At 37.3% G+C, this 23,654-nt stretch overlaps 2 protein-coding genes across 2 annotated transcripts; one reads left to right on the top strand and one right to left on the bottom strand.

Annotated features, from left to right (window-relative positions):
* Positions 1-5,858: 5,858 nt before the first annotated feature.
* LOC140864810 (putative late blight resistance protein homolog R1C-3) lies at positions 5,859-9,169 on the bottom strand. Its single transcript, XM_073269194.1, has 2 exons — positions 9,117-9,169; positions 5,859-8,787 (listed from the first exon to the last, which is right to left on the bottom strand). The coding sequence occupies exon 2, from the start codon at positions 8,755-8,757 to the stop codon at positions 6,097-6,099; it is 2,661 nt and encodes an 886-aa protein (XP_073125295.1). The 5' UTR covers positions 8,758-8,787; positions 9,117-9,169; the 3' UTR covers positions 5,859-6,096.
* A 13,144-nt stretch (positions 9,170-22,313) lies between these two features.
* LOC140862116 (uncharacterized) lies at positions 22,314-22,826 on the top strand. The gene has a single exon (XM_073265121.1). The coding sequence runs from the start codon at positions 22,314-22,316 to the stop codon at positions 22,824-22,826; it is 513 nt and encodes a 170-aa protein (XP_073121222.1).
* Positions 22,827-23,654: the final 828 nt, after the last annotated feature.

Below are 23,654 nucleotides of genomic sequence, written 5' to 3'. Positions count from 1 at the left end.
GCCAGAAGGTTTTGCAGAAAAGGGCAAAGAGAACTTGGTTTTCAGGTTGAACAAATCTCTGTACGGTCTCAAATAGGAGCCGAGGTGTTGGTACAAGAGATTTGATTCCTATATCATGAGCCTTGGGTACAACAGACTCAGTTCAGACCCTTGTACGTTGTGGGGATCTCGGGTTGCTAATCTCGTTTTAGGGCAACTAATGATTAATTAAACAATTAATCAAACAATTAAAGAATAATAAATCAAGAGCAGAATATTTTTTTTAAAAAAATCCCGAGCCTCGCTCGATCGGTTAAAGTCAGCCGATCGAGCGAGCAAGAAAAAGCAAATCCTCGGGTATGTTCACATTTTGGCCTCGCTCGATCGGCCAAAACCTACCGATCGAGCGGGCAATAAAAATCAAGATCTCTGCCCGAGAAATACAAGTCTCGCTCGATCGGTAACATTTACCCGATCGAGCAAGCCGCCTTTTGCTCGAATTCTGCTGCTGACTTTTGCTGTCAAAACTTTGAACAAGGTATATATTATCATACAAATCAGTTCTAAGCATGTTATAAAATCTGAGAACATGCATACATTTATATACCAAGTTCCTATCAACAACTCATATAATATAATACATCCAATGAATAGCATAAAAGACATAAATCAATAAGCTACACTAATTCTCAAAAGTGAGCTTCTAAACAAGATTTCAATGTCAAGTTCAATGCTATTTAACTATCATTCTTCAACTTAACCCGAGTCCACACTTGCTACATCACTCTCCCGAGCTATCAATTTACTCTCAAGCAAGCTCCTGCCCCATCTGTTGCAATGCACACATACAAAACAAAGACAACAGCCGGATAAACTCCGGTGAGAAATCATTCTCAGTATAATCGACATATAAATGCGTTAAATAAATTCATATCAACTCTAAACATGTCAACTCAAGAATAGAGTAAACATAACGCAATATCGACTCAAACTTCAAATCAAGACTTCAATTTATATAGCGCGCTTACCTCAAGAATTGATTCTTATCACTTCATTTCCATCAAGAATCGTAAACGATCTTGACATGGATATCCATCTATCGTAGCCATTTCGGGCTAGAAAATAAGGTTAACCGCAACCTTGGCATAGAATCAATTCAATATACAATCATATCAAAAGTAATAAAGATCCACTACCTATGATGGATCGACAAAAACAATAACAAGTTCTCAATCAAAAGTAAAACATAACAAGTATGTGATTTGGCGGACTACTCAAGATTCATCAATCTCGAGTATCAGAGTCCTGACTCTCGATGTCATCTTATACCTTTCATTCTTGAGTTTGTCATGTTCCACATCTGGATAGGAAGTACCACAACTCCTACAAAATCTGATCATCCAAACATCAATCAATCTTCAATCATTTTCACTTCAATCTTGATCACTTCTTCTTCGGTTTCAAGTTGAGGTTCTTGAGTCAATAGTCTCCTATTAAACTCTGAAACATATAATCAAAACATGTATATCAAACCTCATTCTATTCAATCATTTTAGAATTGAATCAAAATCATCAATATAGATTCAATCAACATCATTTCAAACTTTAACTTCTTCTTATTCGATACAACTCGGAGTTGTGAATCGTTAGCCTTCGAAACTCAATTGAAATCGAGAAATACAAATGCCATAACATTCATAACATCTAAACAACTATCTCAACTCAGTTATAAGCTATCAAAACGATGTCAAAACATCAATCGGCGGCGTAGCGATTGAAAATCGGGAACCGACTTAATATCGACTTCGAAGCTAACTTATTTAACTTCATATGAAAATCATACGTGCATCTAAATCATTAATACATCATTCTAATCCTCATAACAGCAGCTAAATATATCAAATACAAGCCGGGAATCATAACAAGTTCGTTCCTTAGTTCATTTTCAATCCGACTTCGATATTGCACGGCATACGAACTCAAAACACAAACATACATTCATAATATGATCTTTGCCACATTTCAATCTTCAAAACATTCCGAGATAATAAAATACTTACATCAAATCTAAGGCCTCATCGTAAGGATTCCAGAACATCTTTCGGAATTGAAATCGGACGACCGACGCAAAAGTTACGGCGATTTGAAAATCGAAAAGAAAAGGAAATGGAAGAGGGTTCGAGCTCCTCTGTTCTCATTTCTGAATTTGATATTGACAGACACGTATCAAGTCTGAGTAAGCTTCAGAAAATCGGATATGTATTGCATATTTGAAATTTAGTCCCTCAAGTCTTCATTAATTGCAATTCAGTCCTCGGCCTTCTTTTTAATTCAATTTCAATCCTAAATAATTTAAGAATGTTAGAATTTAAATCGAAACTCTAAATATTCCCAAATTAAATATACTCGGATTAAAATAAATTAAATTCGGATTAATTAAATAATCCCGGCCGTTTGCACTTTAGCCCTTGCAACTTCGATATTTGCAAATCAGTCTCTGATCGGGTTGTATCTTCAAAATTCATCCTCTTTAATTCCCGAAACATGGAATTTAATCTTAAATCCCATAAATATTCAAATCGAATATTTATTCGTTTAATTTAAGAATTCTCGGAATTTAATTCTCAAAATCCGTAAATTCTCAAATTAAATATTTTCGGTTCGGAAATTTAAATCTATCCTTTCTTTAACTTCTCAAATCAATATTAGCCCATAAGATGGAATTAAATTCTAAAATCTCATAATTAATAATTTAATATTTTAGGGCCTTACATACGTATTTCAAGAGGTCTGGTGATGATGATTATATCATTTTGTTGTTGTACGTGGACGAAATGTTGGTAGCAGGCCCCAACAAAGATCGGGTCCAAGAATTGAAGGCACAGTTGGCTAGGGAATTTGATATGAAGGACTTGGGACCAGCAAACAAGATTCTAGGGAAGCAAGTTCACCGAGACAGAAGCAACAATAAGATTTGGCTTTCCCAGAAAAATTATTTGAAGAAAGTCTTGCAACGCTTTAACATGCAAGATAGTAAGCCAGTTTCAACCCCTCTTCCTATTAACTTCAAGTTATCCTCTGAGATGTGCCCTAGCAGTGAAGCAGAGAGGATGGATATGTCTCTAGTACCTTATGCATCAGCAGTGGGAAGTTTAATGTTCGCCATGATTTGTACAAGACCAGACATTGCACAAGCAGTGGGAACAGCCAGTCGGTATATGGCGAATCTTGGACAAGAGCATTGGAGCACGGTTAAGAGGATCCTTAGATACATTAAGGGTACCTCAAATGCTGCATTATGTTTTGGAGGATCAGATTTTACGCTTAAGGGCTATGTGGATTCAGATTACGCAGATGATCCAGATAAGAGAAAATCTACTACAGGTTATGTGTTTACAGTTGCAGGAGGTGCAGTCAGCTGGGTTTCAAAACTGCAAATAGTTGTGGCATTATCTACAACGGAGGCAGAATACATGGCAGCTACTCAAGCTTGCAAGTAGGCAATATGGATTAAAATGTTATTGGAAGAGCTTGGGCACAAACAAGAAAAGATTCCTTTGTTTTGTGACAGTCAAAGTGTCTTGCACATTGCAAGGAATCCAGCCTTTCATTCTAGGACTAAACATATTGGAGTGCAATTTCACTTTGTACGGGAAGTAGTAGAGGAAGAAAGTGTGGACATGCTGAAGATCCATACAAAGGATAACATAGCTGATATTCTGACCAAGCCAGTTAGCACAGAGAAGTTTGAGTGGTGTAGATCCTCAAGTGGCCTCGCAAAAACGTAAGCAGCGGGAATGGCAAGATTTAAAGGATGTGTGAAGATGTGTTTGATTCTCAATCAAATCTCCAAGTGGGAGAAATGTCAGTTTGAATAGTCAAATGAGCTGGAAGGCAAATGGCAGCAAGTGACATATTCAACCGAGGACAGCAAGGAGACATGCATTAAATTCATGCAAAGAAAATTCAATTGTGAATTTGTTTTGCATGTCCACACCGAAGATGAAGTCCTATAAATAGATGCATTCCGCGATACTTTCAGAGCATCCCTTCTCAAGTTCTCTCATCTGATCCGTGAGTGTTCTTCATCTCCCTTGTTTATTTCTATATATATTTGTGAGATAAGTTTTTCTCATGTATAAAAGAGTGAATGTCTTTTTGAAAACACAGAGAGAGGTTGTAATTCTTCAAATATTATAGTGGAATCTTTTGGTCTTGCCCGTGGTTTTTACCCAATGATTTTGGGGTTTTCCACGTAAATCTTGGTGTCTATTTTATTCTTCAATTTCCATAGTTTTTATCTCGTGATGCCGCACCAGGGACCAATAGATTGCTGCACCAACTGGCTGTGGTTTGATTATCATGTGCATTTTCTTAGTTGTTTGGATACTTGGTGATTGTCACGAAATGAAGCTGAATGAGGTGAAAATCGAGTCATTAAAGTATTCAACAAATCATAATTGTCTAAAATGATAAAAAAAAATAAATAAATTATATAACACTTTGTGATATTAAAAAGATGTTAAATAAATAAATTATATGCCTATATTTATTTAAATATTTTACGGTTATTCGTTGTGCATTCATGTTTACCCACGTGTGATGCACATATATCATACTAGTTGGTAAAAAATGTAAAAAAATAAGTATTATTAAATATGATATATATAAATATATATATATATTTTTGTGACAAACAAATAAAAAATGTGTTTTATATAATTGAGACGGAGGGAGTAACATTTTTAGTTCAATCATATAACTTCTTGGTTATAAAACATGTTTTTTACTAGTATTTCTAAAAGAATCTTGTGATTTAGTATCTCGTAGATTTGGACTTGTGGACTTTCCATTGAACTTTTTTTTTATTATTATTTTTTATTTTTTTATCAAGTGTAATTATTTTATAATTTATGTCACGCACCTCAGAGATGCTAGACTCTTTCGTTGCCTTTTGCTTTTGAATTTTTTACTCTTTGGGAGTCGTTTCTTGTCTTCTATTTCTTGATTATGTATGTTATTGGTATCACCTAAATTAATGGGTTAAAATGGGAGATTTCGTCAATAAAGATCTTATTAAATTGTTTGTTCTGTTAATTGGTTTCTTAATTCTTAGCATTAATCGTGTTATTCTGTTATTGCAATTTGTAAGACTATTTTATTATAAATAGTCCAAAGTGTATTGAATAAGATATATAAGGGGGTGTTTGCAATCACTAAAAAAAGTGATTGCTTTTGACTTGAAAAAATTATTTTTGTGTGTTTTTTAAACCTAGATTATGTGTTAGTTTATGCTTAATTTAATTGAAATTCAAAAGCTAGTCATGTGGTGATTATGATTCTACAAAAGTGATTCTTATAAAAAGGTCATTGTTAAAATCACTCTAATCATTTATTTATCAAACACAACCCAACTTTGATTTTTAGATTTTCACATTTGTTTTCAAACACTACCAACTTTTGATTTTTCTTAACTTTTTTATAATCTATAAATTAATCACTTATACAAAATCATAATCTATTGCAAAAACTCCCTTAGTCTTCCGCTTTCAGCTCCGTATTAGATTAGTCCATAACACTAAAGTACGAAGATTGGTTTTTACTCAAGAATGGAGCAGCCAAGAGAATGTGCACATTCATGCTCAACAAGACATTTATCGCGGTGCAGTCACAGAACGAACTTTGCTGTTTTTATCAATGAAAAAACCCAATGAACGAGAAGTTTTTGAGATTGTTCATCTACTATCTTCTATTCTGCAACAATCTGGACAACATCACATATCTAGGAACTACGAGTTTTCAGTGTACGATAGGATCACATGAAAGGGCTAAAAAATGTGGGATTCCTTGCAAGATCAACAAACGAAGGAAACATATAGATATTAATAATAAACAAACGAGTTGAATCAAACACAACCGGCACAGCAGAAATAGGATCACATGAGACCAGCAAGGAAAAGAGCACATAAAATCAGATGAGATGCAATCAAAGAACGAACAAAGGCTGCAGGTAACACAAACATGATGCTGGACAAATACATACCGATTAAAATACATCAAATGACGGCATTGAAGGTGAAGCAATACAGAAAACGAATTAATAATGTAGTTTACAAATTACATCAATTGTCTAGTACCCCAGCTCACTGGAACCTGGACCAGAAGGTCATAATTTCCAAGGTCTTGTTGTTCCTCTTGTATCTTCTTTGCAGAAGAATAGGCTGAATCCCTACAGAGTGCTAATGAAATCGATCGAAGTGTTGGTATTTCTCCAATACCTTCTGGGATTTCCTGTAAGCATCTAAGACACCGAAGTTCCAGTTTCTCAAGGCTAGGGAAATGAGAGCTGTCTGCTATCCACTCCACAAGATCCGTAAGTTCAATTCGTAAGGACTTCAATTCAAGGAATTGTCCTTCCACAGGGTTCCACTCACGCCCTTTTGCTGCATAATGTGCCAAATCCAGAACTTCAAGACGAGGCAGTGTGCCAACCACCGTCAAATCTTCCCAAGGCACTCCGCACCTTTCCAAAGTCAACTTCTTGAGTGATTGTGGAAAGCGGAGATTTCGCAGCACGTTCTCATAACTGTCAAAGATAAGTGATTCGAGATTGTGTAAAATGGAAAGATTGTATACTTCATGGTAATCCCATCCAATGCCCCTGGAGAATCGCTGGTAAGTAATTCCCAGTTTTTTTAAGTTTGGGATTCTATCAACGACCTCATCTGTACACTTGAAGTTCCTTATCTTGTAGAGTGTTTGCAGGTTTTTCAGAACAATGATATCTCCCCTGCCATTTTCTATGTTGGTGCTCGGTGGATCAGGCAAATGAAAGACTCCTACTTCCCTTTTCAGATGCCTGAGTTGTGGCATTTCCCATATTTCGGCGGGTAGATTTATTGGCATCATACCAGAAATGGTGACAGTCTGCAGATTCCATAGTAGGGATAGGGATTCTAAAGTATTCAACAGACTTGAAAAAATTCCAGCGTCGTAATCTATGAATCTAGAGTTAACTAATCGCACGATGTCTTCGGTAGAGAAGATATAATCCCTTTTCTGTATTGTTGGAAGTTCATGCAGCTTTGCCAACGTGGATTTTAACTCCTCTTCGTCGGAGCTTCGCTTACTAATAATCCGACGATTATTATCAATGACTGTGCTATGATTGTTGAGGCTATGCATCATAGTGACACGAGCAAATTTCTCATTTTGAGCTTCCCTGAGGCATAGGTCTTTGAAGAGATCATGGATGGTGCAAGTTTTGATTTTGTTTCTAGACCCATAGTCATGAACCTGAACAAGATTTCTATCAATTAGATCTTGTAAATTATCCTTTGCAATTTCCTCCAAACTTCTAGATCTTATCGGTTTAAGAATCCCCTCCGCTATCCATAGTTTAACGACCCTTGAAATTCTAATCTTATGGTCTTCCGGAAATATCGCCATGTAAAGGAAACATGGTTTTAGATGAATAGGTAAGTGCTTATAACTTAAAGAAAATACCTCAGAACAGAGCCCATTACCTCCCATATTTAATGACTCATATGTGTTTTGAGCAACATACTCCCAATAATGAACATTTAGGCTAGACTTTGCAAGAAGTCCACCGATGGCAACAATAGCTAGAGGAAGTCCTCTACAATTTCGCACGATTCTCTGTCCTAAATCCTCTAACTCAGGAGGGCAACTTTCTTTACCAAACGCCTTGTCACAAAACAAAACCCAACTTTGATCCTTGTCCAGAAAATGTAGTTGATGCGAGGTACACGATACACAATAGTCAGCAACATTTGATAGTCTCGTGGTGACCATGACTCGACTACCATTGTTATTATCCGGTAAAAACCTGTTTATGCCATCCCAAACCTTGACATTCCACATGTCATCCATCACAATGAAATATCTTCTATCAAACAAACTTCTATGTAGAGTTGATTCTAATTCATCATCATTCTCTTGAGTGATTTCTTCAACTCCCATCTCTTTTAATAGGTCTAAAAGGATTTTGTGCACGCTATATCGTTGAGATATTGTAACCCAAGCACAAAGATCAAAGTGGTTCACAATCAAGGGATCGTGGATAACCTTTTTAGCGAGGGTAGTCTTGCCGATGCCACCCATCCCGACGATGGAGAGAATCTGGAGACTTGATTGGTCCCCAGTGAGTGTGTCCATTATTTGAATCAAATCTTTATCAAATCCCACCATAGTATTATTGCTACTGGATGCAACTCGTACGAAAGAACCAACAGTGGCATCTTTTCCGATTTTGATCCCTTCGGTTCTCTTAATCTTCATCGCATCGTTCCTCAGAGAACGGAATTCTTCTAGAACATTCTGCAAATGTCGACTGAACAGAGTGGAGCTCCACAATATATTGGGGAGTGACATTATCTTTAAAAAAAGGTTAATTTTGCTAACAATGAATATCTGCTTCAAAATATCACTTTTGAGTTTAGAATTTTGACGAATTTGCAACTTTTGACGGAACAGAGTACTTCTAGCTTCAGAATCTTCAAGAATTTGATCCACCAGACGACCTTCGATCATATCTTCTGCTGCATATGCTAAGATTACAATTTTTTCCTCCAGTGCCCGAATCTCATCCCCCCTCGTCAGCGAAAACTCTTCCAGAAATTCTTGCAAGAAAATGATATTTGGAAGTAGAGAACGGATCTGAGCTTTGTCAAGAACAACCATTTGGCGCGGTGGGTGTTGCGATAACTGATCGAGAATATGCGTGAGAGAGAGAAGAGATGCATAAGCTGCTGCCATTGTTGATTTCTGATTTCACTGTGCCCAAAGCTGGGCTAATTGCATTTACACCCCAATGAAAAGTCTAAAAGGCATAAAACTCCTTGTGTAAAATTAATAGGCTAATGCATCCCTCATTTTTTTAAAATGTAGCATATTTCACCCCTATGTTATACAAAATCGGGTACATTTATACCCTCTCATAGGGGTTTTTATGCTAATTTTTTTAAAACATAGGGTCTAACATGTTATTAATTTTACACATGGGGTTTTATGTCTTTTAGACTTTTCACAGGGAATGTAAATGCAATTAGCCCCAAACCTGTGATATCTTTGTATTTAGACTTTTCACAGGGAATGTAAATGCAATTAGCCCAAACCTGTGATATCTTTGTATTAGCGTTGACTTTATTTCCATCGTGTTCAGCACAATTAATTTAATTCCCGTTTGGATCATTTCAAGGAATATTTCTGTGTATAAGCTGCGTTGACTTTACTTTCATTGACCTTGAATCATTATGTTATATGTTAAAAAAAAATTAGATGTTTTGTGAAAGGAGACGGGAGTTTTGAGACAAGTTAATTTTATTTATATTTATAATAAAAAATAATATTTTTGTAAAAAAATTTTATAAAACGGTCTAAATGGTCATTTTATTTAGACGAATTTTTTATATGAGTTATCCATTAAAATTATTATATTTTATGTCAAATATATTATTTATTATTATAAATATGAATACGGTTGACACGTCTTACGAATGAGACCGTCACACAGTAGTGTTACTCATACGTTTTAGCAAATAAAGGTAGGGTTGGTCTAAAAATTAAATAATATTTTTTAAAAAAATATTAATTTTTATTATAAATATGAAGAAGGTTGATGTGTCTCAATAATAAATAATATTTTTTATGGATAACGTAAATAAGATATCTGTCTCACAAAATTAATTTATAAGACCGTCCCACGAAAGTTTTTGTCATTAATTTAATTCCCGTTTTGGATCATTTCAAGGAATGTTTTTTTTCCTAATTAAATATTACTAATTTAATTTTTATTTTTATTTTTAAAAATTTTAATAATACGAAATTGAAAGCAAAATTTCAAACTAATAGTAATATATGCTTTTGGAGGTGACATAAAACGTGGCCACCAGCTTGTTAAAAATGATAATAAATAAATAAACTTGTGGTCTTTGGCACGCAGAGCAACGTTTTTTACTAATTTTTTTTTTCTAGTTGTAAAATATTTTAATTATTATTGAAATATGATCAAATTCAATATCTATTGAATTTTTTTGTGAAAATATATTGTATATATTATTGAAATATATTTTATTTTGTGAAATTTAATTAATGTCTAGTTTTTAATATTGTTAATTTTAGGGGTGGGATCGGGTTGGGACCCGTCCCGTAACTCCATTACCCGATTCCTGCTCCGATAAAAATCGAGATATTTTTTCTCTCGATCTCGCACCCAAAAAGTGTCGGGACCCGAATGTTCGGGATCCCGTCGGGTGGAAAAAGGGTAATCCCGAAAAATAATTTTTAAAAAAACTTTCTATGAAAATATTTTTTTAAAAAAATAATGAAAAAACTAAAACAATTTCTTAGTACATTACAAATAAATTAAAATTTCTTTATATATAACCATTAAAAACTAAAACATCTTATTAGTAAATTATAAATAAACTAAAACAACAATTTGATTATTACAATAAAAATATTTAAATAATTCAAGAGTAGACTATTGGAAAATAGTCAATTACGTATTATGTAATTTACAGAAAATAAAGAATTATATGCTCACATATTAGATGTCAGATCGGTTTTGAGATCATTTGGTATACCGACTCTGATTTAAGGGATGCCTAGGTAGTGTGAAAACTATGTTGGACTATTTAAATCTACTGTCAAGGTGTCATCTCACAAAAGAGTACTAAAAAGTCACTTGTTATAGTCTTATTTGACATGACGGTAGATTTTATAGTGTGTTATAAGACATCCAATCAAGTTTCATATTATTTAAGTAAGATTTCAGAGTGAATAATGACTATAAAGCACATCAGTAGTGGATCCATTTGCTAAGGGACTATCACCCAAAAGGTATTGTGTGCACATTATTTGTATGAGTGTTTTGTCAATTAAGGATATTCGGTTTTTGTGGGAGTTTGTAGTTTTAAATGCTTTTATAGACATGTTTCAGTTATTCGGTTTTTGGTTTATGGATACATAAGAGAAGGTTATTTCTGCAGAAATAAAGGTTTTGATTTATTCACACTCTGAATCTGTTATGGTTGATCTCACTAAAGTTTAAGGGTGGACCAGTTGGAAATAGGCATGTTAAGATCACGTTACATGAAATTTCCATGTTACACATCCACGTCATAATCCATGTCGTTCAACTATATGACATATGTGACCATTGATGGGTCGAGTTACGATAAATGTGATGAATGCCTCTTTGATCCTATGTTAGTATGATTGATGGACCGGATTAGCAGTAGATACATTGCGGTAATGACAGTGAAGTTGAGCTCATTTGGTAATTTTTGCAAAACATAATTATAAAGTTTCACATATACCCCAGTGGGAGATTGTTGGATCATAAATCCAACTTTGGGCTTATATGTAAATAATTATGTGTTGTGGACTTTCAAATAAAGTTAGCCCATAAAAGTGATCTAAATAAGTTTTGGTTTATTCGGGTTTTAATGTATCTAATAGGTTGTGACCTTTAATGTGTAAATAATAGTGAGCTTTTTTATTTGATTGATGGGCTTAAATAGAATCTCAAATATAAATAAAGGGATATGATCCCCAGATCACACGACGATGTAACAATCATTCTATTCTATTTTCATCGATAGTTAGAGAACATGAGAGAATTGAAGGAACTCTCAAGGCAAATCGTGTTGATCTGGAAGACCAAACCATGCAGATCTACATGAGTATCTATTGTTATGAATTAAGGTACGCTTCCGCTTAAGTTTACAGTTTTAATCTTGATGATTTAACGTGATGATTCTGGATTTAAGTTTATATGGAATTTTTCCCAACACAACATACTCCCAATAATGAACATTTCGGCTAGACTTTGTGTAACGCCCCATTTTTATCTTAAATGAGTTTATTTGATTTAATCAGAGATTTCAGAGTTCTCGAGCCGACTTGATTTTGATCAGGGTCTATTTTGCAAATTTCGGTTTTTCCAGGGACTAAAACACAATTTTGGACTTTGTTAGATATTTAAGCAAGTGTTGACTAATCTTTTTCACTCCATCTCTCCCCCATCACGCCTAGACTCCATTGAAGCCGCCTCCAACGCCTCCCAAGCTTTCAGATTTCTCCCCGAGCTCGATCCGTCCGTTAGAATTTATTTCTGAAGGCAGATTAGCGATCACGGCTGCGAGAGCTCCGTTATATCGTAAGTTTTTCTACGATCAGATACATTCTAGTTTTTGGGTGTTGTTAGAATCGTTCGAGATTCGAGTATGTTGTTCTTGACAGAGTTCTGACCGTTTATTATCTATCGGTTTTGAAATAGAGCGACGTTCGAAATTGTTATGATTTTTGGAAGCTATTTTCGAAAATGAAGTTTTGAGATGTGTTGGGTTTGACTCATTATTGTTGTCTTAGCATTGATATGAGTTGATATCGTTATTGAACTGATGTCTGCGTTTTTGGTTTGTTCAGTAATAGTCGTTATTCCGCCGGTTTGAGTTTTTGGGATTTCGAACCATTTTTGAGTTGTTGAACTTTGGCTTGTGAGTGATCGTTGTTTTTGATCATCTCTTGTCTTCGTACAGATTCGTTGGAGTTTTTCGAGCCCCGTGTTAACAGCATTTGATCGTCAAGAGATTGGACGAAGAACGGTAAAGAGATTTACCTTGAACCGTAGTTGTTGTTTAGATTGTATAGTCTTTGATACAACCTTTTATTGTAGCGTTTCTAGAGTTGGAGCTACTGCATTGAAAGGTAAAAGCAGTGATCGTTAGCGGGATAGCATACTCGGGACAGCTGGTTTTCGAGTTTTCCCTTAAAAATCACATATTGCATCAATACTTGTTCTAGCATGTGAAACTAGTATTTTGTTGATTGATTGAGCTTTCGTTATGTGGCTTATGTTTTATGTTTTGGTATGCATTCATTTTGAGCCAGCTTTGATTTCAACGGGCAGAACAGCCCTTTTTGTTTAGACTTTTTGGGAGCTATACTGTGATTGGCCTGGGTGTAGAGGTTTACCTAGTGTTAGCATTGTAACGTCCCGTTTTTATCTTAAATGAGTTTATTTCAGTTAATCGGAGATTTCAGAGTTCACGAGACGACTTGATTTTGATCAGGGTCCTTTTTGTAAATTTTGGAAATTTCAGGGACTAAAACGCAAATATGGATTTTTATATATTATCTACTCATTTGTTTGACTTGTGAATCACTTCCTCTTCTTCCCTAAACCGAGTTCCACCATTGTAGACGCCCCAAATCCTTTCCAAGTTTTGGGATTTCAGTCCGAGCTCGATCCGGTCGTTGGAATTTATTTCTGAAGGCAGATTAGCTATTACTGCAGCGAGAGCTCCGTTATATCGTAAGTTTTTCTACGATCGGATACATTCTAGTTTTTGGATGTTTTTAGAATCGTTCTAGATTCGAGTATGTTGTTCTTGACAGAGTTCTGATCGTTTATTATCTGTCGGTTTTGAAATAGAGCGAAGTTCGGATTTGTTATGATTTTTGGAAGCCATTTTCGAAAATCATGGTTTTGAGATTTGTTTGGTTTGTCTTGTTGTTGTTGTATTAGCATTGAATTGAGTTGATATCGGTATTGAACTGCTGTCTGCGTTGCTGGTTTGTTCAGTTATAGCCGTTATGCCGTCGGTTTGAGTTTTTGGAGTTTCGAACCGTTTTGAGAGTCATGAACTTGGCTTGTAAGTTGATCGTGGTTATTGATCAATCATATTTTGTATCTGAACATATTCGTTTGGAGTTGTCAAGCCCTGAGTTAGTAGCTGTTTGATCGTTTCAGAGATTTGAACGAAGAACGGTATAAAGAGTTTACCTTGAACCATTTCCATGTTGTTGTATAGATTGGTTAGACTTTGATACAATCTCTTTTGTAGCGTATCCAGAGTTGGGAGCTACTGTATTTAAAGGTAACAGCATTCATCGTAGCGGGATAGCATACTCGGGACTGTGGTTCTTGAGTTTTCCCTTTGAAATCACATACTTGCATATACCCTTGTTCTACCATGAGGAACTTGTTTCTTGTTTGATTGTATTGGATTTTGTTAAATGGCTTATGTGTTATGTTTATGTTATGCATTCATCTTGAGCCAATCTTGTTTTCAGCGGGCAGAACCGGCCATTTTGTTTAGACGTTTGGGAACTATGATTGAGTGGCCTGGGACGTAGCCGTTTCTCCTAGTGCTAGCATACTCATCACAGTTGCTCAAAGTCTAGAGGAGCGAGATACGTGGCACCACCTCGATTGGGAGAGTCGGTGAGTTGTTACGTGATCTTCTCCTCGGGATCCCAAAAGCACTGCAGCAATCCCTCGTTTATCAGTTTTGATATCCTGGTTTAAAGACATGCATTTCATTACGTTGTTATTGAATTTCTTGTTGCATCGAAAGCATGTTTATTGTTGTATTACTTGTTATGTTGCTTTTACTGGGAATGTCGTTCTCACCGGTTATCCGGCTGTTGCTTTGTTTTGTATGTGTACTTGGCAACAGGTGGGGCAGGAACCAGTCAGAAGAGGCATGGTTAGCTTCGAGGGAAAGTAGTAGAAGTGAGACTCGGTCTAGAAGTCGTATCAGCATGTACAACTAGTTGTATTGGAACATGTTTAGATATCGAACTTTGTCGTTATGTTATTGTTGTATGTCCTCTACTTCTGAACAGCTGTTGAACTCTTTTTATTTAATGTATTTATGATGTTTGGATCTTGATTGCCTTTGGTATTGTATACGGAACTTGGAAAGGAGTTTTGTAGTAAAAAATGCCAAAATTCGAAGGGGCAGCGCGGGCGCGCGCTCTGGGAGTTTTTATTTTTTTGGTGCGTGAACACTGCGCGGGCGCGCGTGAGTTTGTGCGAAGGCTCTGCGCGGGCGCGGGCGCAAAGTGCTCTTCTTTTAAAAAAAAAAAATTTCTTACTTTGGTCTTGGATCTTGTATGCTTAATTGTATGCTTAATTGTTGTTTATATACGAGATTAGTTGTTTAGAACCGAGGTCTCACAAGCATACTCCTTATAGTTGCACCAAAGTCTAGGGAAGTGAGATACGTGGCACCACCTTGATTGGAAGAGTCGGTGAGTCGTTACGTGATCTTATCCTCGGGATCCCAAAAGTACAGCAGCAATCCCTTGTTTACCAGAATTGATATCCCTATTTTAAAGACATGCATATCATTATCTTGAGTTGATTATGTTGTCTTGAAAACATGTTGTTGAGATATTACATGTATTAATTGTTATGTTGCTTTTACTGGGAATATCATTCTCACCGGTTTATCCGACTGTTGCTTTGTTTTGTATGTGTACGTGGCAACAGGAGGGGCAGGACCAAGTCAGCGTAGACCTGGTTAGTGTCAAGAGTAAGGGATAGAAGTGAGACTCGGTTTAGAAGTCGAATCATCATGTCAATCTAGTTTATGTTTTGCGAGCATGTTTAGTAATTCGAACTTCTCGTATTTTGTATTGTAAGCAAGAATCGATGTAGGTACTACCGAATCGAATGTTTTACGTCACAAAACTCTTCTTGTATTGTTATTGTCTTGTCAGATACTTTAAATGCAAGTGTTTAGTTTTGGTTGGGTTTCATTTCGGTGTTTTGGCCTTTCGGAGCGAGAGGACGGCGCGTGTGAAGCCACGATTATATGCATGTACTTGAAGGAAAAAGATGTAACTGTGAAGCCACGGTTATATGCATGTACTTGAAAGCAAAAGATGTAACTCTATCAGTCATATACACGCAAATAACTGATGGTATAATGATATTAAATTTCGAAATTCAAAGGGGCAAGAACCAACTGAACATAAGGAAGGGTAACAGTCACAATGATGGAGAGTAGTGGCTACTGAAACTGATGGAGTATGCTGTCAAATTCGAAATTCATGCTGTTGTAACAGTCAGAAATGTAACAGCCACAATAATGGAGAATGATGGCTGTTAATATGAGTTATTGACCATGAATGAGAGGCTCTTCAGTTTCTTCTTACACCTATATATGGTGGTAGATTCGGAAGGGAAATCACACAATTTTTCGAGCACAAAAGACTGAGTAAAACTCTGCACATTTTCGAGTTCCAACCTTCTGCCACTTTCGAAGCATAGCAGAAGCAGTACCAGTTTGATAGCAGCAGTTCGAGCATATTCCTGTCCAAAGTTTGAGCAAGGTTTCTGTCCCAGTTTCAAAGCAAGCATTCTGTTCTATTTTGAAGAAGTTTTCTGCTCACGTTTGAGGCTTACTATCAACATCAAGTTCTGCACGATTTCTTACAAATCGCTTAAGGTAAGAGGGCTTATATCTATATATGTTTTAAAAACGTTCATGATCGGTTTGTGAAAGTTCAATCGTACATCTCCTGGTTCATATTTCTTTGAATTATGTACAAGTTATTCCATGAAATTCCTTGTTATGCACTGTTAGAATTCGACTTAAGAAGTGGTAAGAATTCTGAAAACATGATAAGGTATTATATGGCCCTTTATGCGGTGGGTTATAATAACCGTTTAAGGCCTCGCCCCCTTATAGGAGTAAAAATTAGGGACTGATCAGTAGCCATGCTTAACAAGATGAATAACAGTGTTATGTCTAAGTTTATATGTCATTCATGATATGTATTGATGCTCAGTTTCAAGTCTCGCATTGTTCTGATTTATGTTGCGACATGTGTTGGAGCGTGCTTCCTTTGAACTCCTATATATATGTATATTCGACATTTGCATGTACGATTGGCCCCCTCTTGCTGAGTGTTTCCCAAAACACTCATCCCCTTACTTCCCTTCCCAGATACCGAAGAACAGTTGGATGATGATGAGCAACACACTTTCTGGGGTTGGTGATCAAGAATTTCTAGCAGTCTTACTAGTTTTATTATCTTTTACATTTCGCTTCCGCTATTGTCATGTTTTGGTTATTGTAAAGACATTTCTGGATTTGTAAAAGACTGGTTGAAGGCTATTTATGCACTACATGGCTTGTTGTTTTACGATTTAAAATTGTTAACAACGCCGATGCTATGTTCCGATCACGGGGCGTGACATTTTTGTGGTATCAGAGACGCCAGGTTCATAATCCGGGTGGGAATACCTTAGAAATTTTTTGGCAATTTCTCATAGTAGGCCAAAGGGCCAATGTAGTCCCCTCCGAAACGATATCACGAATCAAAGTCATCGCAAAATTATATTTTTCCATGAGGTAACTCATTTTTCGGCCGAATTCCTTCGTTTAGGCCTCCGAAATCATGTTTTTGCCGTTTTAGGAAAGATTTAGAATGTTTATAACTTTTTGTAGAAAACTCGAAATCCAATTCCGTCGATTGTGTCACGATCCTCACAGTAGATACTATCAGCTCAATTAAAAATCTCAAAATTTTCTTTCTTTGGAAAATTTTTCCGAACAGTCCTGTTTCGTTTGAAATTATTGCAAACTATTCATGTGTTGTGTATTTGCTGATCTCTGATATTTTGTTCTAAGCCTTTCCTTTACATTTGTTTTATTTCAGGAAATGGCGCCCAGTTTTCCTCGTACCCGTGCCCATTCCATCTTTCGCATGAAGCAACTGGTTATTGATAACCAGAAGCGTAAGATTACTCGACTTTGCGCTAAGGTTGTCCTTGCTAGGCGTGAGCAGAGAGAATGGGAGAAGAGGGCCAACACGTACTTCTATGAGTTAGAGAAAGTGAGGGGGGATAACATATATCTCCGTGATGACATGGACCTTAATCATTTCCGTGAAGAAGCTCTGCGCAACCAAGTGATTAAGTCTGAAGAAGATCATAACAAAACGAAAGGAAAAATGGAGGCAGCTGAGATAGAGCATAAGCAGACGAAAGAAAGATTGGGAACAACACATGACACCATAGCAGAGATTTCTGGTGTTGTTAGCTACTTGACTAATCAAGTGGAGCATGAGAAACAGTTGGGGCAGCAGTCCTGCACAGAACATGGGCAGCGTCGGCAACAGATGCGAGATCGCATCCAGCAGCTGGAAGCTCAAGTCCAGCAATTGTAGGGTACAATGGCAAACTTGAATAACCATAATGCCATTCTACTCCAGGCCGTAAATCAAGTGCAAGAAGAGGATTCCGAGGAGGAACTCGAGGAGGATTCGGAGGAAGATCCGGAAGATATAGAAGTCGAGGAGGAGCCCGTCGATGTTATGGGGAATGGAGAAGTTATAGACTTAGATTAGTATGGTTGCATTAGTTTTATTCAGCTATGTTGTCTTGTCATTAGTTCCAATTACGTTGTTGCTTTCAATTCCAAAACTATCAATTGTTATTTCAATTTGGTTGTTATTCTGCAATTCAATGAATGGTCTTTTGTTTACCTATGTGTCCCTCTTGTTAAGTTATTAGAATCTTAGAAACTTTTACGTATGTAGGACATGGAAGATAGACCAGTACGCAACAATCGTAACCCTCGCTATAGAAACCGCAACAACATCAACAATGAAGGTAACCCGCCACCGCCACCACCGCAAGGGTTAGGCCTAAATCATGCTGACTTGGCGGCTATAGCATCCATTGTGGCTAACACCCTTCAAGGGTTGGGAAACTCGCCTGCAAATGGCAATCCACCACCACAGGCAATACCACAGGTGCATGGGGTGAAGTATCATTATGAGTCACTGAGAAAGAACCGAGCCCAAACCTTTAAAGGAGATCCAGATCCTGAGGTTGGCCAATATTGGCTCAAGAATATCGAGACTCAACTTCACTTACTCGAGATCCCTGATGAGTTTAAGGTGGATGTAGTAACACCCTTCTTGGAAGAAAAAGCAGCCAAGTGGTGGGAGGCAGTGTCACCACCTATGATAGCAGCTGGTCCAATCACGTGGCGACAATTTAAGGATGTGTTCCTGAAGAAGTATTATCCTGCGGAAGTCAGATTGCAAAAATTAAGTGAGTTCGAAAATTTCACTCAGACTCAGGATATGTCAGTGGTTGAATACACTTCAAAATTCAATTCACTTGGAACGTATGCTCCTACTATCATGGCTGATGATGTCTTGAAGATGCACCGTTTCAAAAGAGGTTTGAGCAGTCGTATTCAGACAGATTTAGTTGTTTACCATGCCACAAGTTTCGCTGATTTAATGGGAGCTGCAATTCGAGCTGAGATCGATATCAAGCGAAGGGATGATGAGAACACGAACAAAAGACCTCTTGTGGGGCAATATTCAACAAGAAAACAGACATTCAAGAAACCATATCAGCTTACTGGAACAAACAAGAGCGCTCCTTCAAAACCAAGCAATCAAGAAATCACAACATGTAGTACCTGTGGATTTAAACACTTTGGAGAATGCCGCAGAGCAAGTGGCGCCTGTTTTGGATGTGGAAAGACTGGACACCGCATTGTAGATTGTCCAGAAAACAAAGGCAAAGAAACTGAGGCAAAATGCAGTTTTTCTCCGAATAAACCAAAGGAGAACAAGCCAAATGCCCGAGTTTTTGCTATAACCCAAGAGGAAGTCGAGAATGCAAATGACGTTGTAGCAGGTACCATTCTAATCAACAAAACTTCTGCTTATTTATTGTTCGATTGTGGTGCTACACATTCATTTATATTTAAGAGGTTTGCTTAGAAGTCAGGACTTACTCCTGAGATACTGGTGGAACCTTTTAGAGTAGCAACTCCCAATAGCAAAACAATTGAAACACATAGGGTTCACAGAGATTGTGTAATTACAATTAGTGAACACATATTTCAAGCTGAACTCATTCAACTACCCATGGTAGAATTTGATGCCATTTTAGGAATGGATTGGCTAGAAAATAACCATGCTTTAGTAGATTGTCGCATGAATAATGTCAAATTGAAAGCTGCAAATCTCGACAAAGTCATTTATCATGGAAAAGTCAAGGAGCAGAAATCCCTTTTATCTGCTTCTCAAACTTGGAAAGCTATGAAAAGTGGCGAAGAAGTATACCTAGCAGTGGTAGGCGAGATAAAGGAAGAAGTTACAATTTCTTTATAAAATATTCCGGTAGTTCAAGAATTTTTGGATGTGTTTCCTGAAGAACTTCCTGGGGTAATTTCCGACCGCGAAGTGGAATTTGAAATTAATCTGGTACCTGGTGATGCACCTATCTCGAAAGCACCATACCGAATGGCTCCAGCAGAATTGAAAGAATTAAAAGAGCAAATCCAAGAATTGTTAGATAAAAATCAAATACGACCAAGTGCATCTCCTTGGGGAGCCCCGGTGCTATTTGTGAAGAAGAAAGATGGGAGTATGAGGTTGTGTATCGACTATCGAGAACTCAATAAGATCACAACCAAGAACAAGTACCCCCTTCCAAGAATTGATGATTTGTTCGATCAAATCAAAGGAGCTACAGTCTTTTACAAGCTCGATCTAAGGTCAGGTTACCACCAGTTGAAAGTCAAGACAGAAGACGTTCCGAAAACAGCTTTTCGGACACGTTATGGGCATTATGAATTCATGGTGATGCCTTTCGGGTTAACTAACGCACCGAAAACATTCATGGATCTCATGAATAGAGTGTTCAAGCCGTTCCTTGACAAGTTTGTGGTGATGTTCATTGACGACATCCTCGTATATTCACCAAGTGAATAAGACCACAAGAGCATCTCCGGCTCACTCTTCAGACGCTAAGGGAGAAAGAACTCTATGCCAAATTCAAGAAGTGTGAATTTTGGCTAAAGAGCGTCACCTTCTTGGGCCATATAATATCCAAAGACGGAGTATCTGTGGATCCCAAGAAAGTGGAGGCAGTTATGGATTGGCCTAGACCAAAAACAGTAACTGAAATTCGAAGTTTTATAGGTTTGGCTGGCTACTATCGAAAATTCGTGGAAGGTTTTTCCTCAATAGCTATACCTCTCACCAAACTCACACAAAAGAACTCTAAGTTCAACTGGGATGAAACGTGTGAACAGAGCTTCGAAATTCTGAAGAAAAAGCTGGCATCTACACCAGTATTGACACTACCAACTGAAGGCAAGAATTTTATCATCTATAGCGACGCATCAAAAGGAGGATTGGGATGCGTGCTCATGCAAGATGGAAGGGTAATTGCTTATGCTTCAAGACAACTAAAGTCATATGAGCAAAATTATCCCACGCATGACCTTGAATTAGCCGCAGTGGTCTTTGCGCTAAAGATTTGGAGGCATTATCTTTACGGTGCAAAGTGTGAAATATTTAATGATCATAAAAGTCTCAAGTACTTGTTTACTCAAAAAGAGTTGAATATGAGACAGAGAAGGTGGATTGAACTATTGAAGGATTATGACTTGACAATAAGCTATCACCCTGGAAAAGCAAATAAGGTAGCTGATGCTCTGAGTCGGAAGAACATGGGTAAGGTAATCTTAGCCTCACTCTCAGCACAACCATGTCTTCGAGAAACAGTCAAATTGAAACAGAGACAAGATCCTTCTTTAGCAAAACTCAGGGAGCAATCAGGAGAAGGAAAGACACCAAATCTTGAAATAGATTCCAATGGAGTTATGTGGATGAAAGGACGATTGTGTGTACCCGAAATCGATAATCTTAGTCATGAGGTAATGTCTGAAGCACACAAATCAAAATTTACAGTTCATCCCGGCAGTACCAAGATGTATCGAGATTTAAAAGGAATTTTTTGGTGGAATGGAATGAAGAAGGATGTTGCTGAGTTTGTGTCTCGATGTCAGGTCTGTCAGAAATTCAAAGCCGAACATCAACGACCTGGAGGATTACTTAAACCTTTGGAAATTCCAGAATGGAAGTGGGAACACATTTCTATGGATTTTGTTGTCATCTTACCCAAGTCCAGGCATAGTCATGATGGAATATGGGTAATTGTTGATAGAATTACAAAGACAGCGCATTTCCTACCGGTCCGCATGAACTACAACCTGGATAAGCTAGCTACCCTGTACATGGACAATATCGTAAGATTACATGGCGTACCTGCTAGTATTTTGTCAGATAGGGACCCGAGGTTTGCGTCCAGATTTTGAAAAAGTTTTCAGAATGCCATGGGAACCAAGGTCACTCCCAGTACGGCTTATCACCCCCAAACTGATGGTCAAACAGAGAGAACAATTCAAATCTTGGAAGATATGTTGAGGGCTTGTGCCCTAGACTTCAGTGGTAACTGGAGTGAACATTTTCCTTTAATCGAGTTTGCTTACAACAATAGTTACCACAACAGTATTGGTATGGCACCATACGAGGCATTATATGGGAGAAAGTGTCGTTCACCTTTATACTGGGATGAAGTAGGAGAGAAAACCATCACTGGACCTGAACTGATTCAATAAACGATAGAAAAAGTAACCATCATCAAGAAAATACTCAAAGCTTCTCAATATCGACAAAAGAGTTCGGCTGATATGAAGAGGCGACCGTTGGAATTTGAAGTAGGTGAAAAGGCATATGTAAAAATCTCACCCATGAAAGGAGTTGTTCGATTTGGTAAATCTGGAAAATTGAATCCCCGATGTGTCAGACCATTCGAGATTCTAGACAAAGTAGGAACCTTGGCGTATAGACTGGCCTTACCACCAGATATGTCAAGGATTCACAATGTTTTCCATGTTTCGCAATTAAGAAAGTATATCCCAGATCCCAGTCATGTTCTTCAAATTGAACCTCTTGTAGTTGAAGGGAATCTAAAGAAGGAGATCAAATATGAAGAGGTTCCAATACGAATAGTGGATACCAAGAATCAAGTTTTGAGAAGAAGAACCATTCCATACGTAAAAATTCAGTGGTCTAATCACACGGAGAGGGAGGCCACTTGGGAATTGGAAGAGAAGATGCGCAATCTGTATCCATTTCTTTTTGCAGAACAAGCCAATCCAATTTTCGAGGACGAAACTTCCCCCAAGGTGGGAGGAATGTGAAGCCACGGTTATATGCATGTACTTGAAGGCAAAAGATGTAACTGTGAAGCCACAGTTATATGCATGTACTTGAAAGCAAAAGATGTAACTCTATCAGTCATATACAAGCAAATAACTGATGGTATAATGATATTAAATTTCGAAATTCAAAGGTGCAAGAACCAACTAAACATAAGGAAGGGTAACAGTCACAATGATGGAGAGTAGTGGCTGCTGAAACTGATGGAGTATGCTGTCAAATTCGAAATTCATGATGTTGTAACAGTCAGAAATGTAACAGCCACAATAATGGAGAATTATGGCTGTTAATATGAGTTATTGGCCATGAATGTGAGACTCTTCAGTTGCTTCTTACACCTATATATGGTGGTAGATTCGGAAGGGAAATCACACCATTTTTCGAGCACAAAAGACTGAGTAAAACTCTGCACATTTTCGAGTTCCAACCTTCTGCCACTTTCGAAGCATAGCAGAAGCAGTACCAGTTTGATAGCAGCAGTTCGACCAGATTCCTGTCCAAAGTTTGAGCAAGGTTTCTGTCCCAGTTTCAAAGCAAGAATTCTGTTCTATTTTGAAGAAGTTTTCTGCTCACGTATGAGGCTTACCATCAACATCAAGTTCTGCACGATTTCTTACAAATCGCTTAAGGTAAGAGGGCTTATATCTATATATGTTTTAAAAACGTTCATGATCGGTTTGTGAAAGTTCAATCGTACATCTCCTGGTTCATATGTCTTTGAATTATGTACAAGTTATTCCATGAAATTCCTTGTTATGCACTGTTAGAATTTGACTTAAGAAGTGGTAAGAATTCTGAAAACATGATAA

The sequence above is a fragment of the Henckelia pumila genome, chromosome 4 (assembly GCF_033568475.1).
Source record: "Henckelia pumila isolate YLH828 chromosome 4, ASM3356847v2, whole genome shotgun sequence".
Taxonomy (NCBI): Eukaryota; Viridiplantae; Streptophyta; class Magnoliopsida; order Lamiales; family Gesneriaceae; genus Henckelia; species Henckelia pumila.
Note: the sequence above shows the minus strand (reverse complement) of the source record. Positions and strands in the feature narration are given on the sequence as shown.